The following is a 16,936-nucleotide window of genomic DNA, read 5'->3' on the forward strand; positions in this document are numbered from 1 at the left end:
ACAGTTTTGGACAAATAGCTCAGAAGAAATGTGAATACTTAGTACTAGAAACCGAATTTCAAGATAGTTTTACAAAAACAGCTATATCTGGAATTTTGCTGATCTAAGAAAGCTGAATTTCAGCTTGAGGTCAGTGCATCAAGACTCATTTGTTCTAAGAACCGCAGCTTGTATTCACACCCATTCACAAACTTTCTCCTTGACCTTGCAAAACATGCGAGTATAGAACTGGCACTGCATGGTAATGGGAGCAAAAATATTAAAACTGAACTCTAATAATCATTAGCAAGACTCTTTTTCTCTCTTTCAGGTCAAAAAGGTGTTCTAGCTGAATCAGCATCTTCTGAACTAGACAGCATTGACAGAGAAGCTGTAAAATGAGATGACGGTATTCCGTAAATTAGAAGATATATCCCTGCATTTGTTGTAAGAGTCACTGGCTTAGGACTAGCTTTTCCATTTCTTTTACTCTAAATATCAAGAGTTGTTATTAATGATTATTATGTGAGCAAAATAAATTTTAAGCCTAAGTTGAAAGGGTACAGAAAAAGTATACATGCCTCTACATGGTCAGCAAACGTCTCTGGGTTTATCTAAAGCAACAATGTGTATTAGTTTAAGGATTTTTTTATTTTTAAAGCTGTACAATTTCCTAATGTGGACTGAACACACTGAAATTAACTAACTCATGCCTTCACAAGTACTATTGTATAGAAAGAGGAATGAGTTATATTAGTAGAAGTCATTTTTATACCAAAAAAAAAACGCATCTCCATTAGGATTTGAATTCCAGTAATAATAATAATAAAAAAATACCTCTGATATTGGTGCATCATAGTGGTATTGACAAATTGCCCAGCCAACCCAGGCTCAAAAGATCATGAAAGGTATCAGTGTGGTGGATCTTTGGTCAAATCAGTCTCACCACAGTTATCTGGGGTATAAAACATCTGAGGAGAAACACCTAATTTTGTTGCAACTACCCAAGAGCTAAAACAGGAACGGTAAATACCACCTTATGTTTTTGATTTGACTCTTCTGAGACTACTACAATAAATGTTCTTCTAAACACTTGTTAGGGCGCAGACTGTTCAGCATCCAAAAGGACATCACTCATCTTTACACACATTAACCATAAAAGTAGCTATGCACAACTTAAGGCTTTCAAAACTAAAAGCTTAGGAAATTAAAAGAATGTGCAAAGTGCAGCAGCCCGAGTCAACAGGGCATGGCCTTACTACCTCAGACACCACAGACTAAATTGCTCCGGCTGGGCACCTTCTTGCTACAGCACAGCAGCACTGACTAGTGTGTTGTCACAAAATCTTCCCAAGGCATTAATTTCTGGTCATCCTACAGCATCAAATGAAAACACAGAACCTCTTAGAGTCTCAGATAATGAAGATAATCAGAGGGCTGAAGCATCTCTCCTGCAAAGGCTGGGAGAGTTGGGGTTGTTCAGCCTGGAGAAGAGAAGGCTCCTGGAAGACCTCAGGGCAGCCTTCCAGTACCTAAAAGGAGCCTACAAGAAATCTGGAGTGGGACTTTTATAAGGGAAGTAGTGATAGGGCAAGGGGGAATGACTTTAAACTGGAAAAGGGTAGCTTTGCGCTTTTTTTTACAAGTTTAGTAGATGTTAGGAAGAAATTCTTCACTATGAGGGTGGTGAGGCACTGGAACAAGTTGACCAGAGAAGTTGCTGATGCGCCATCCCAACTTGTGTCTTTTGTATGCTTGCAAAATAAACAAATTACCTGTGGAGCTATATCACTGGAAAACTCAAAATATCCTCAACTTTTGGTACCCATAAATGTACATACACCCTTTAATCAAACAAATACATAATGTTATTGCCTACAAGGTATGTTCACATAGAACTCATCAATAACAAATATCAATGTAGTAAGTTTAAGTAGTTCATTCTTACCTCTTCCGTTTACTGCTGCTATTAATATAATTTTTCTAAATATCTTATCTAAGAATGGATTCCATACCCAGAGATAAATATCAGATTCATACTTAAATGAAGTTGTATTTTTTTTGTAATACTGACCTCTCATATGTTCCAGAACTATTCTTCAACTCAAAAAGGAGTATTTGTTTTCCTCTATTTGGGCTATGAGCAGCATCATTGACATCAGGAAATGATAATGTGGATTAGCACTGTGATTTTTGGATAATTACAACTTTTGTCCTTCCAAAAGAAACCATAATGGACTATCTATCTTCTCCCTAGCAATCTCAGATGCCAGAAAAACCCTAAAAGTAGTTAGCATTGGAAAGGAACAAGAGAAAAAGCAGTGATACATTCAGTAGCCTTTCCCACCTTGGATGCTGTCTTAAATCGGACACTGAGTTCATTCCCCATTGATTTATGCTAGTGAAATATTTGGCTTATCATGTCACATAGATGCACAATCCCACACATAGTCTGCACTGTTTAAACTGGGCCTCTTCTTGAGAATTAGTACTGATGATCTCCTGTCAGGTGTTCAGAAGTTTACACCTTTTTCTCCATGCTGGACAAATTCCTAGGTTTCTTGCCTGAGAAAAAATATCCTACCCTTTGCAAACTGATGTCTACAGAAACCACATTTGCTGATACCCATTTTTAGCATGTGCGTCTCTTTGCAGCATGACATAGATGACCTTTCCATTAATGCTGTGTTTCAGGATCTCCTGGAGGTATTTTGAACAATGGAGGAAAGATGTGTGGAATACGATAGTGAAAGAAAGACCCACTGAAGTTCTAAGTTTATTTGAGGACCTATAGCACAAACACATGCCTAGGACCCAAAATTAATACTTTTATTTCTTTATAAATTCTTTCTTTTTAATTTTCGAAATTCATTCTTTCTGCCTCATAGTCTTTATCCACAGTGGGATATAAACCTCTGCTTAAAGCTGAACACATGTAAGAGCTTTTCTGAAAAGGAATGGTTTTCTGCGTTAGGGTCACAGATACTATTGTGGGAAGAGCTGCATAAATACCAGTGGCAGTTCAACATTATCACTGTGTCTGAGGCCAGGACAAATGATTAAGGAACCTCTCAATAACCTTGCACTGTTTTATGATCCATCCTCTCAGCAGTTAAGCAATCAAAGAAGGTAATAGCTTTATCTTGCCAGGGAAAGCAGATTGTAGCTGCATAACAGAGTGATGACTCTCTTAATGCCCTTGTAACACAAACATTACCAAAAAGGGTTAAGCTAAGTTCAGACTAAATCTTTCAAAATAAACCAATGTGTGTGGGGGAGTTCATCATGAAGTGAGGGCACTTGGACATCAGCAAAGGGTGCTAGCAGCATGTAAGGGCATTTTGAACCTTTATGTGAGTGTTTTGTGTTTAATGCAGCAGTAGCAGATGCATTCAGTTTGAGAGGATTTATATAGAAGACAAAGACTTGACACAACCAGGAGCTGAATTCCCTTTGTTCCATTGATGCCCAAAGGCTATTCTCAGAACTAGACTCAAAACAGTTTAAATACTAGGTAGATGATTCATCACCACATGAAAATACCAAGGAACTTTCCTGCTGTGTATGCTACATTTGAAAATTACCTCCTTTTTTTCCATGAAGGCATTTTCTTCCCCAAGGTGTTCTTATGCCATGAGCTGATCGTAGTCATGGGCTCGTCTTGCAGAGACAGAGTGCCTACAGCTCCCTGCCACTCCAAAATCATTATAAAAAAAAAAAATAGGATCCTATGAGTTTTCACCTGACTGAATATGAACTGAATATCTGAGACTCCTATTCTAGTTAATGGAGAAAAATAGGTCTATTGGGAGCATGTTCATCTCATAGTAAAGTCTGTTTGATAAATTGTTCCTCCAAACAGCCTCTTTTTCTCTGTTGATGCTGAAGGAGGAGCCAGCAGGTCACTAGCTCAGCAGTAGTTAGGTGACCTGAATCCCGTTCAGCTGAGAGCAGCCAAATGACATGAAATCCCCTGTCCTTATCCAAAGCACAAGCAATTTATGAGACAAATTTTTCTATTACACAAATATAAACAACCAGGAAAAACAATTGCACCAGGGTCTGAAGGGCCTGGGACTGGCTACAGGGCAGCAATGGCAGCTGCCTGGACTGGGGAAAGAATTTTAATTCCTACCTCAAAGCCATGGGGTGGTTGCCTAGCCGTGCTGAGGCTCACAGCACAGACTGTGAGCTGATGTGGCCAGGGAACTGCAAGGGAGTTCCTGTGGAAAAGTCTTGTTCTCTCTTGGCAAGAAAACAGGACAACTCCTGCCATTGTGAGGCCAGCACAAAGATCTACAGGGTGCCTGAAGGTCTCTTATTTGGCCATTTCCCTGGTGAGAATGACAAGCTTGTGTGGAGTCTCTGCAGTGAGAGGAGCTCCTTTTGAGAATTTTCATCATTCTTATTAGAATTTTTAGCATTATTGTGACTCCTAGGAGTATGGGGTCAGGTACAAACACAAAGATGATTCCTAACCTGATGTCTACAACCAAAGTAAAGAATGAGAGAAATCATTCATCCAAAGGGACTACCAAGGAAACACAGAAAATACTGCTCAGAGTGATGGCTATGAATTTGAGAGAGCAGGGGCTCAACCATTGCCAAATTTTATCATTAAAAAAATATTGTCTATAATACAGCATCTTGTATCCTTGGGGTGTTGCATAACGGGTAATAGTGAGAGAATCTGCAGCTTGAAAACATCAGGCTTGCAGGAGTGACTTACTGCCTTATCAACAAGTAACTGAATCACCCCATAAACATTTAGCATGAGGTGTCTTACTCTACCACATGTCTGACACATAATAGTTTGCACTAATTCTATCATCATCATTATATTTCATTTCTGAAGAGAGAATAAACATCTGCTTTTCAGCAGCTCCACTAAAATCAGAATTTGGATTCTCTGTCAGCTGTGAACTTCTGATGTATGAAATACCATCCCTGACTGTATCCCCTCTGTAAGCCTGATTATCTGTGCATTATAAGTGCATAAATAATAAATTATTCTTAATTATGGTGAACATGACCACAAAACAATGAGGTATTTTGACTTCCTACTAATATTTTTCCCTGAAATGGATGGGTTTGTCGTGGGATTTTTCAGAAACTATTACAGTCTTTGCCATCATTATCAGAGGCATGGATGAAGTTTTAGGAGCATGCAATACTTCATTCCACCTTCAAATGGTGACTTTGTTTTTAAACAAATACCCAAATCTGTTCTGATACTTAGAAAACAGTTTAGGCTGTCTCAGTGCATTGCCTTGTCCAGACTGAACATTAACTTGGTTATCACAGTTACAGCATTAATAGCCTGGAGACTTGCATTAGACATATGATAGTCAAAAGAAGCTGGGGTTTGGGGACTCTAAGGCAAATTACCAGGGCAGCACCTTCTGTTTTCCAAAGCTCCCTCGGTGAATTACTGCCTTGATTTTCCTGCTAATATTTTCAGCTGTGACCACTACTAGAGCATTTTCTGCAACTGCACCAAAAGGAGACTCCATGTAACTCTCACCAGCAAAAATATACATCAGACGTGTCATTTGGCTGTAATGCCCAGACAGCTACTCCTGCTGTGTGTGTGGAGGAGGAAATGGTACCCTGAGTGGAAAGCCTGAAGCTCACATCTCTACCCTCATCAGTGCCTGCTTACCCAGAAAAAGCTCAAGGACTGAAGAATAGGTACAGGGGAAAAGTTTTGCTTCCTCCACCCACAACCTAGGTGAAACCTCTCCGCTGTCTGCCTCAAGAGTTAAAGAGTGTTAGCCCTGGCCATCCATCCTCTCAGGAAGGGTGGCTGTGTGATCACACCACTTCATCCTGAAGTCTTGTGTGTCATGGCTGCTGAAAGAAAAACTGCATAGAGCCCTATCCTGCAAGAAAAGCAGTGGAGAAATGCCAAAGCATGGAAAGAAGGAGTGACAGATGTTACTTGTAGGTGTGGGAGAAATGTAAAATGGTAAAACCAGTAGTTTGACTGGGTGTTCTGTGAGGGGGCAGAGGGCTTACAGGGAGACCTTTGTCTGAGACTATCACATTTCTCAATGATACAGATGTGAGGTTTGAGGGCCTCTTTTGCTAAAACCCTGTCAGAACAGCATTTGACCAAGACCCAGAAATTGTGAAGCAATTTTTAGACTGCTCCACCTTTGATGTTCAGTGTGGTAAAAAGTTCCTTCCAGTTTCCCTGAGCTCCAGTCTTTCTTACAGTGAAGACAGGAGACTTACCCATTTCTTAAACTTATTAGTCAAGGTGCGGACAAATACTTCTACTTTAGCTGAAGGTGATATGTATTCATAAGTAAATCACATCAGCTATCCTGTGGCTTCAAGAGAACAGCTATTTTATATTTTGAATGGCCTTTTGAACTAGAGTAGATCTTTTGTGGTGCTACAGCAAACAAATCGGACTTTAGCAGCATGTATACATTACCAAAATCCTCAGAGATGAGAAATTTTGGATGCTGTATTCTTGGTGTGAATGAACCAAAATATTCAAAGCAAAGAACTGAAATCATTTGAATTGTGCATGATTTTGTCAAAGCATAAATCTCAGAATATTTAATATTCTTTTTCATGCCCAAAGCAATGCTAGACTGATAGTATTTTATCAAAATACCTCTCACAACTATAGACCTTTAGCCAGCTAAAACTTTACACCAAAATGAGGGAGGCTTTTTCCCAGCCATCAAACATTTTGAGAATCAATTACAATTATCATTAAGCAAATATTTCTTCCCATAGCCAGGCCTTCTGGCTCTTGTAGAAAACATCCTCACAGCAGCTGAATGTCATTTTGAAGGAAGACATTCCCTGTGCATCATTCTGTGGCAGAGATGGAAAAGCCAGATGGGCAGATGGAAGAAAAGTGTAGGTCTGCTATGGTATGGAGTTTCTTCCTCTTTCAAGCCTAGTCATCTACGTTGAGAGTTTACCTTTAGAGCCCTCGCATGGTGATCGCCTAAAGTATATTTGCTTGGTTTAGTGAAAGGTCACTTTGGTCACTAAGGATTGTCATGAAAGTCGAGGTTGGTAAATCCTTGATGTATTCCAAATGTTACTGATGGCTTTGGGAGTCTTACAGTATGTTTTCTGAGCCTCTACTTGTATGTTTGTTCATATTGTCTTGCATTGCTTCAATCTGTTCAGGCAGCCATGATGCTCGGCCCAGAGCACAGCTAGAAATATTGCATAGCAGTTACTGCATCATACAGACTGTTAGGTGCTAGTCTAACACTGTAATAGGGTACACATGTCAAAAATAGCATATTATATGTATTTACAAAGACTGTGTCCAGACTGTGGACACTTTCTTCTGGTCTTTGTTCATTCTTTGGAAGTCACTGGGGTTTGGACAGTGATTTTGGAATGGCTCAGCAGCAGAGACCTGAATTAAATCAGATGACTATGTGTGTTTTAATACTTGAAAATATTTTTTAATGTGATGAAGATTCCTTCAGTTAGTGCTTTCATCAGTTTCTGGGTTTGCCCCAGGACACTTTAATAAATGTTTTGGAAGTGTGACTAGCCAACTGGATGGCTGGGTTTTAAAATGTCACTTCACAAAGCAAAGCCATTGCCAGTACTGAATGAACTTATGTTACCCCAATCTCACGCACACATTTTCCTGGAATTGTACTTTTTCTTAAGTAATATTTCCCTAGCAGTTCAGGAAACTATCCTAATGTGGTTTCTGAGTCACATTGCTAATTAAAGTGAAAAGCTTTGCCTGTTTGTATGGCACATTCTCTACATGCAATGGTGCTATATGATACAGTAACATGATGCAACATGTTTGCAATGCAACCCGACTCAAAAAGAACTCCCTCCCCAACTGCACACAAATAGTGACCACGCTGCAGTCGCTGACTATGAATTCTCAAAACTAACCCAGCATGCTTCCCATCTAGAAGCACGGCTCAGACAAAGCCATTTGACATCCTGATGATAAGGAGAGCAGTCACCTCGCTCCAAACCCATGTGGCGCCAACATGGGGTTGCCAAATCCCATGTCTTTAGCTGCATGTCCATTATACTCAAGTATGACTCTGCTGAAGTGGCAAGAATCCTAGATTGTGTTCTAGCGCTAGTTGAGGGGTCCCACATTTTAGGTCACATTTGGGGAAGAAAATAGAACAAATATGCAGGTGTCCTTAAGGAAGCTGATTTTTCTCAGTTCAAGCAAACTAAAATACCCTGATCAATTGTTCTGCTATTCGTTGATACAGAAGCGCATATATAGCTCATTCACAAGGACATAAAAAAAAGCAAATTGTGGTCGGTCTTCCCATGGGTAAATGGGTTCTCTGCAGCTGTAGGGAGGACATGCAGACTTTTTCAAGTCCCAACAAGAATGATGAAGATTTGAAAAACACGCTGGGGAGGTATGAAGCAGGCAATGAAGTAGTTAAGGGACTGGCACATAGTGGGAGGTATAAGAAATCCCTAAAGAAAGGGCTCTTGAGGGAAGGTATCACATCAGATTTGCTTCCCTGCAGCGAAATATTTCAGGTCATTTCTTCACCCCCAGGGAAACTGAGCAATACAGTGATTTTGGGACTATATCTCAAAGCCAAGCCCAAGAAACATCAATGGCCAGTTTTGCAGCTGGACATATTACTGATGAGAGAAAGGTCTGAAAGAAACACAGATCCAAGTCATTTAGTGATAACTGTAAAAACTACTGTACAAGGTTTATAATGAGAATAAGAATAAATGAGTTACCAGCTACAACAACTGTACTTTATTTACTTTTTTCAAATACCAATATGGTGTCCACAGGAGATAAGACACAGGTAAACCTCACTCAGATCTAGTCTGGAGTAGAGACACTGTGGATGAGAACAAAATCTGCAGACACAGCAGCAGAGGTCTCAAAAGCCAAAGTTTTCACCAGGTTTATTTTTCCTCATTGTCAAGCAGATTATTTCTCTGTTTGCCTCCGGTGGGAGCCTGCCTCCATCCCACCACATTAGTGGTTAGAAACAACTCAAGTGCCTGTGAGGGAGAAAGCACAAGTAGGCTGCGGAAAACAGACAAGCAGCACTCCCTGAGCCTGAGTGGATTGCTTGTTTCAGTTGCCTTGAGACCATAAATTAACAGAAAGTTGGTCCGCTGCCCTCTGAACCTGCCTTCCTGCCTCCCCTTGGTTTCACTGAGTTTCAGATGTGAGCCACGACTGATGTCAGAGTTTAATTAGAGCTGATTTAATTTCAAACATCTGACCATCACAATGAATTTCTTAAATGGTGCATCTGGTTAATCTAAACAGCCTGATGTACTTTTCAGAGCTCTGATCTGTCCCCAGACATTACAATCCTAGCTGAGATGGACTGGGCTGGATCAGCAGCTGGAAGGGATTTTTTTTGCTGTTTCTCACAGGCAAGAACTTCTCTTGATAAAGTAGCGGTGTATTAGAACCCCTTATTCCTTTCCAGCTTGATAAGAGCCAAGGACAGATGCCATATGATATGACGACAGTACAGAATTGTTCTCTTATCCTTCACTGTACCTTGTCAAGGCAGTAGCAGATAAGTCAGAACAAACTGGATTTCCTCACAACCTCCCTGATAGCTTCCCACTCCTGAAGGAAAAGCACAAACAGTCATTTCTGCAGGAATGTGGCAAGTAAATTTTCACGTTTTTGGCTCATGTGCCTGTCAGAGATGGTAATCACAGAGAATCAAAAGAAACACTGACAAAGCGAGGATAATAAAATACTTCTGAAAAACCACAATTTCATGATCTTAATTCAAAAAAGTTTGCTAACTTTGAGAGGAAACTCGATATGAGGACAAAAATCCTAGTTTAAACAGAGAAAATGTTTCCAACAACCTTTACTGTTGCCTTCTCTAGCTGTTTAACAGTTTGCTGTACTTTCAGAAGTTGCCTTTGAGGAAGTTATCCCATGAGATAGATTCTCTCTTTTCTGGACACTGAGCAACATTTGCAAGTAGTTATTAGAGAGCTGCATAGATCTATGTGAAAAACAACGTCAGTAGTAATTACAGAGACAAAAGGTTACATCCAGCTCTGCTGCTCAGGTTTCTGTGCAGAGCTCTTTTTTGGTTACACAGACAGACTGCAGCTGGCTCAGGGAAGGGAGAGATGCAAAGAGCTTCCTGATTCTTTCCACTCACGGTGTGATGGCTCTCCAGTATTCACATGCCTTCCCAAGAGCAAGGCATTCTCCACTTAGGTGGTCGAGGGCCTGGGCGTCATGGGTAAGTGCTGTTTCATTCTCACCAGTGAACAAGGACTTTGTAGCAGCTGTGTTTGGAAAGTGGCTTCCACCTCTGTCCAGCTCGCAGTGGCAGTATGAGATTGCTGAATCTAAGATTTGCTAGAACAAAAATGATCACTCTAGGCCGTATCAGTGTTTAGTGCAGATGTAAAACAGGTTTAGCTGTGGAAAAGGAGTGCATGTAAGACAGCTGTGTTTACCTCCTGGGCTAAGCAAATCTGTGCCCTTGGTTTTCTGATCAGAAAGCAGATTTCTAGTTCAGTGATATACCTAGCAGCTGTGGATTTCTGATTTTCTAATGAACCAAAGGAGGGTTGCAGAGGTCTTCTCACCATGGGGAGAAGACCTCTGCAAAAATAAAAGGCTGTGAGTCTGCTATAACTTGGGCACTACCAGTTGTCCCCTTCTCTTGCCTTCCTCCTAACACTTTATTAATATGGGACAATATAGGGTGGGAAGCAACGAGACTCCGATTCTCAGAGATCAAGACCTTTCAGCCTCATTAGAGAGGTGGTTTTAGTGTTTGAAGGCAGAAGCACCTCTGACAGATCATTGCCTTTTCTTTGCAAGAAATTCACCTCAGCTCTGATGAATATAAGACATTGCTCTTTGCATCTAATTTTAATTCTGGAAAAAGTAGCCGTGTCTGTCATTGCTCTAGGAGTGGAAAAATGAGTGGGGGAGAGACAGGAAAAGAGACAGAGAATTTTGTGTTTCCTTGGCTGAGGGGCTTCCAAAATGTAACAGACCATCGAAACAAAACTTCAACAAGGAATTTTTAAAGCATTTCCTGAAGAAAAAAAAAAAAAAAAAGATTAATTAAGAAGTGCTCAATGTTCAGAAAACCCATGTGGAAATCTAATTATTCAAATAGGACTTCACATGTCAGGCTGGCATCTGGAATCAAGAAACTGGTGTGTGAGACAGAGGGCTTGCTGCCAGCCTCAATATGAGCCCTGCCTGACACCTGCATGGCTGAGTCTGCTCGCCACTTCCCACCATGAGACTGCCTTCCAGTTGTTTCTGAAGAGCTGGGAAAATGCTGCCAGACGTTAGATGTTCAGGCTGAAACTTTCCACGCCAGATGTCTGCCTCAAAATGATTCTAATAGTTTTTCTGCTTTCTCTGCCAAAATGGTCTGACCGCAGTTGAGGATGAAGTACCTTCTTCATCCGTGCAAAAAAACATTGTCTGGCAATCTCATCTTTGCAAATGTTTGGCGTTTCCCTGCTGTAGATCACAGATGTGAAGTTTTGACACCTGAGGAACCTTTGTTGGCCCAGATGTGTCTACTGCTGTCTCTGCAAAAATCCACCCAAATGTAAAAACCTCCAAGAGCAACAGCGGGGACCTGCCAGGGTTTAGCAGCTAGACACTCAGCAGATGGAGTTTGTGCTGACCCCACTCCATTCAAGAGCAGAGCCACAGCAGGTCCAGCCATGGGAATTAGAACAGAGGAACTGCCCTTCCTCTCCTTCAGGCCACTAGGGTAGGGCAGCCAGGGAAGGGAAGCTGCTGGATTTGCTTGTGGAAGGGGACATGAACACTGATGGAAGAGGGCAAGACCTGGCGGCCAAGGAGGCTGAGAGCATCCAGGAAGATCAGGACTAGAAAGTGAGGTCAGGAAAAGGAAAGCTGGGAAGTCATGACCACAGAGACAAAGTGAGAAGCTAGGAATGGAAGAGCAAAGGGTCAGAAATGACCAGAAAGCAAAAGGGTCCGGTAGGGCTGTCTCTGAGAAATTTGGACAGACCTCCTAAGAGTCTGAGAGAGAAGCAGGACATCCTCATCCAGAAAAGCAAGTAGAAAGGGGAGCAGCACACGGAGAATGTGAATGGGAGCCCAGTAGGGAAACAGAGCCCAAGTCCTGGAGGTGAGGGAGCACAGTTCAAATGCTGGGACTGGAACAGGTCAGGAATGGAGAGAGAAAGGAGTCAGGCCTGACAGGCAGGGAAAACCAGCCTCGGTGTGCACATGTTGGGGGGAAAGGACTCCTGTACCTAGAAGAGGATGGAATTTCTGAAGGGTGAGAAAAGCCAAGCACACCGGAGATACTTGCTGAATCATGGCAGCTTATATGTTCACTGCAATAATCAAGATATTTGCAGAATATAAGATAAGATAATATTCAAATCCTTAGCCCCCCGAAACTCTACCGCATGATACCACACTGACACCACCTGATGGTTTAAAGCATCACCACGTTTAAAACTTCAGGTGTCCAGGGCAGAGCTCAGCTACTTGAACTCATACAACAGGGAGGAGATCAGGTTGCTGGTTGTTAACCTTTCTTGGGTCTCATTAATTGCATATTACCTGCATTCTGACATAGTGGTTTTTATCCAGGCAATGCTGCTACAGGTCTTACAGAAATTTTTAAAAAATAAGGTGGGGTAGGTGAATGCAATACATCATTTCTGTGTTCTGCAAATTCAGTTTCAGGTGCAAAGGGTAAGAATGGGCATAACCCTCTATACTGTTAAACACTGCAACATGAAGGACTTTATGTAGATTATATGCTCACACTCAAAAGCCCACAGGTTGTTCATGTTCATTCTGGCTTGTTTTAACAAACCAGAAATCTAACATACTATGTAAAACATTAAAAGAAAAATAATCAGCTTAGCCAAAAATCTCTGTCTACACAAAAAAAAACCAGAACAAGCAGAAAACCAGACTTTCCCTTGTGGCAATCAGCGGCCAGTGAATGTGAAACACAGCCCTTTTTAGTATGATCTACACGATACCTTCGTATATCTAACAGTGGCAACTAACAGTGATTTGTTATTGTATACAGCACCCTGTGACTAAGTTGGCTTCTTGAGAGTGGTGGACAAATTTCAATGAAAACAATTACAGATGTACATAGGGTGAACAGACAATCCTATCATAGTGAATAAACTATAAACTATTTTAAATGAGCAAGAAGAGCTCTTCCACTTACTCTAGGCAAAGTGGATAAGATTCAAAATTTAGTTAAAGGACTAATTAGGAGTTTACTGTTGTGGTGAATAAACTTGTGAGGACAGAACTATAACCACTGCCAATTATACAATGGCTAGTATTCTACATTAGAAAGTGCTTTCTGGTTTAAATAAAGTGACAGCTACATGTAAGAAACCAGTGATTTGTCATGCAGTGCATAAAGGTAATGTATACAAGGCTGATTACTCTGGTCCTAATGCCTTCAAAGGACTGATTGCTAAGGTTGTTAATTAAAAGCTTGTGAATGGTGTGCAGGCAAAGTGGTTAGTTATTAGTCATTCTGAGGCACACATTGCTCACCACTACTAACTTCTTGGGCCAGCAGCAGCAGTCTGCAATTGAGCACATATCTTAGCATTTATTTTCTAAAACACAGGTCAGCCTGCAGTGCAGTTCACAGACTAGTGTGTGGTCATCTCTTGCAAGCAGGAGGTTTTTCTGAAGTGAAAACAAAAATATTAGCTGTTTTGTTCTTTCAATGAAAAACAAATTTGCTCTGGACCACACACCGAACTAATCATTTTTGGACCCACTGCACATGTAGAAACTTGTCCCAGTTTTTGTTCTGATTTTTCTAAATGATTGTCCTGGATGTTCTCACATTGTCTCAGAAAGTCAGATCTGAAGAATCCTACTCTCAAGGTGAGGCTTCAGCTTAAATTTTGTGGCATTTATTATATTCAGAAGAAAGCTTATTTTCCCTGCAATGTTCTCTATTATTACTAGTTGATGTTTATTTTAAGCCCTCAATAATATCTCCTGATAAAACAGAGGAAAAATATTTCTCTAATTTCTGGCAAACAAGTGAACAAGTGATGAGCATGTGGCTTTAGACGAAAATTTTCAAGGATACTAATTCCTGCAATAACAAATACCTGAAATAAGACAGTGTATTTAATGAGTATTCTAAATTCTCTGGTTTGCATTTTTGCTTAGATTTTGCTTTTATTTTGCATGGCTGACACTGAAAGTTTAAATAAGAACAAAGTATATGGCAAGTACTTAATAATAACTAGTTAAGACATAAAATATTAAACAGCAAATATGTTCTTCATTATATATTCTCTTTCCTCTATGACTGCTAAATATTTGTGCAACTAAACCATCACATAAAAAAACCCAACGACTAAAACAGCAAAAACAACACCACTTTGCACATTGAATGTATATAATTCTGGCAATTTGGATTATTAAGAGTGACAGTAAATAAAGATCACCTACCTTCACAGATCCATTCTCATAGTCAGATCCTTGCAGGAGATGTAGAAAAGAAACTATGAAAATATTCACAGTTGCCCACAGTTTGTACATTCTGATGTTTATAATCCACAGGTTACTACGCAGATGTTGTCATACAGCTAGAGGCATCTGTTTCAAAATGCATTTCTCTATCACCAGTACAGAAAAGCTTCCAGAATTTCTCTTACAAACTCACAAAAGATTCCAACATCCGAGAGCAAATATCTGGCTCCTTACTGCTGAAAAAATAATTGTAAGTTCATCTAGAGAATGTCATTTCTTAGAGCAGATTTTAGACATACTTGAAAGAAAATCATGGTAAGGGTTTATATATATCTGTATGTATACACATACACGCTCACAAGTGATCAGGTATGGATACCGGTTAATGAAGTTCACACATCTTCCATCAAGACGCAAAGAGACATTCAAAATCCATCTGTGGTCCAGAAAATGTAAGAAATCTGCCCTATTCTGTGCTCCGTGTTACAGCAGGCTTTTAAGATGGTAGTGTAGTGGCCAGTGTTTCGAGCTCAAAGGCTGTAATCCAACTCTGTATTAAAACTTTTTTCACAACCTTCACGGAAGCTTGCAGAAGCATGTGTCTTAAATCTGATACAGACTTTGGCAGTAACACAGTCAAACTTTGGCTCTAATCCCATTTTGTCCCTACCAATAGCATAGCAGTTTTTAAACTAACTGATGCAATCTAGACTCTCATTATTTTAAAGAAGATTACCTGAAACATGAAACTTCAACACACGTTCTTACACAGCACACATATTTTATGCTACTTCTTAAAAAAAAAAAAGAAGAAAAAGAGGAAGGGAAAGATAAAAAGACTGACTTTCTTTAATGTGTTCTGTCTTATGCTGTACAGGGTTTTCTGGATAGATTTTTAAAAGGAAAGTTAAAAACAAGACTTTTATTTTTGTAATGAAACCTTATAAAGCTACAGATATAAAGGAAAAAAATCTGTTGTTACGCAGCAAAACACAGTAATTTTTTCTGCCCCAATTTGTGCATGCATTTTCTCTGTATATCCCCACAGTTTATAATGGAGATTCTAAAATGGGAGATCTAACATTTAAAATTGTAACATAGATGAAGGCTCTGATAATTATGCATGTTAAATCTATATTTCTCTAATAACATAATATACTGTGTTAAGGAGAGTAGTTCTGCTCTCACATGGCTTAGTGTTTACAGAATCAGACTATACAGTTGTTAGCATAAACCAGTCACATATCTAATATTTCAGAGAACTGGTTTTCTACTTCTGTGACATCCAAGCAGTAGCTCTCTTAAATACAAGTCATCCTTCTGTAACTATCATTAGCTTGCATAATTTCTCCTTCAGTATTTATCATAAATGGACATTGCAGAGAAAATTATTTGAGCACAGTCAGTTAACTTAGTCATTATCCTTTAAAAAACATATGTAAAAACTGTGTGATTTTTTAGCTTTGTCTTATGCCTCTTGTTTTGTGAAAGCAATCTTTTTCTTATTTTTGGCGTCATCGCCCACCCACCCCACACTGTTTTGTACAAGGTCAGCAGGAATTTCACCTCTTTGAAATCTGTGTGAAAAAGCTGCTCTCTTTGTGTACCTGCTTCTCCCCCTCAAACCTTTCCTGCATCCAGGCTGACAGTCAGAGTCAGTTTCAGAGGCCCCATGCTAAAAGGGACATTCTGTGTTTGTACTTTGGTTTACCATTAAAATATTTTAACTATTTCATTCAGCATTTTAAATTAACATGTTACCTAATGCTTACGTATGGTCACCTTGACCCCTTTTAATGTCTCTGTTTCCCTTCTGATACTAGCATCCATCTCTTTGCAGGAGCTGAAAGCCTTGCTAAAATCAATGAATAATGCTTTAGCCTCTGATGCACTGCTTAAGCATAAGGGATGAAACAAAAGTAACCACCATCCTCTCAGGACTGTGTGATAATAATTTTGTTTGACCTGTAGAATGTCTGGACATCAGCGTCTTTCATGTATGGAATCATTATTTGAAACACAGACCCAGATTCACAAAACAGGCAAGAGACAATACATGTCCTCATGCCCTAAAGCCTGATGTGTACGATACTCATACAGCCTGTCTTCAGCACCCTTCAGGGATGAGCTGCTCTGTTCCCCTGGCAGGGCTGGTGCAAAATTTCACCAGCCAGACCAGGCACCCATAGCAAGCCTTCCCTCCAGACATCAGCCAGACTGCTTCTGTCCTCCTCACAGCCATCAACTCTCCACTTCGTAACTTGACAGAAACAAGGGAAAGCCCAGGAGCCACACTGAGGTTTTTAAATACCAGCTATGGAATTTCTTCCATCAGTTCAGCAAGTGTTTAACTACATGAAGCAAAACAGTTTTGGTGGGGAAAGCGAAAAGCACTTGTGGTGGTATGTTCTGCAAATCAGCAAGGAAGGCAAGTTTCTGAAAACAAGAGCACAGCTCAGGACTCTGCTCTAAATCAAG

At 40.2% G+C, this 16,936-nt stretch overlaps 1 protein-coding gene across 1 annotated transcript in view; it reads right to left on the bottom strand.

Annotated features, from left to right (window-relative positions):
• VEGFD (vascular endothelial growth factor D) overlaps window positions 1-15,068 on the bottom strand; it is a 29,674-nt gene extending 14,606 nt beyond the window's left edge. The window contains exon 1 of the mRNA XM_061453142.1: window positions 14,438-15,068. Within this exon, the coding sequence (XP_061309126.1) occupies window positions 14,438-14,527 (90 nt within the window). The 5' untranslated portion in view covers window positions 14,528-15,068. The remainder of the gene's footprint in view (window positions 1-14,437) is intronic.
• Between the last annotated feature and the right edge of the window lie 1,868 nt (window positions 15,069-16,936).

The sequence above is a fragment of the Pezoporus flaviventris genome, unplaced genomic scaffold (genome assembly GCF_033815535.1).
Source record: "Pezoporus flaviventris isolate CSIRO_AGI_PZ_B2104156 unplaced genomic scaffold, CSIRO_AGI_Pfla_v1 ptg000015l, whole genome shotgun sequence".
Classification (NCBI taxonomy): Eukaryota; Metazoa; Chordata; class Aves; order Psittaciformes; family Psittacidae; genus Pezoporus; species Pezoporus flaviventris.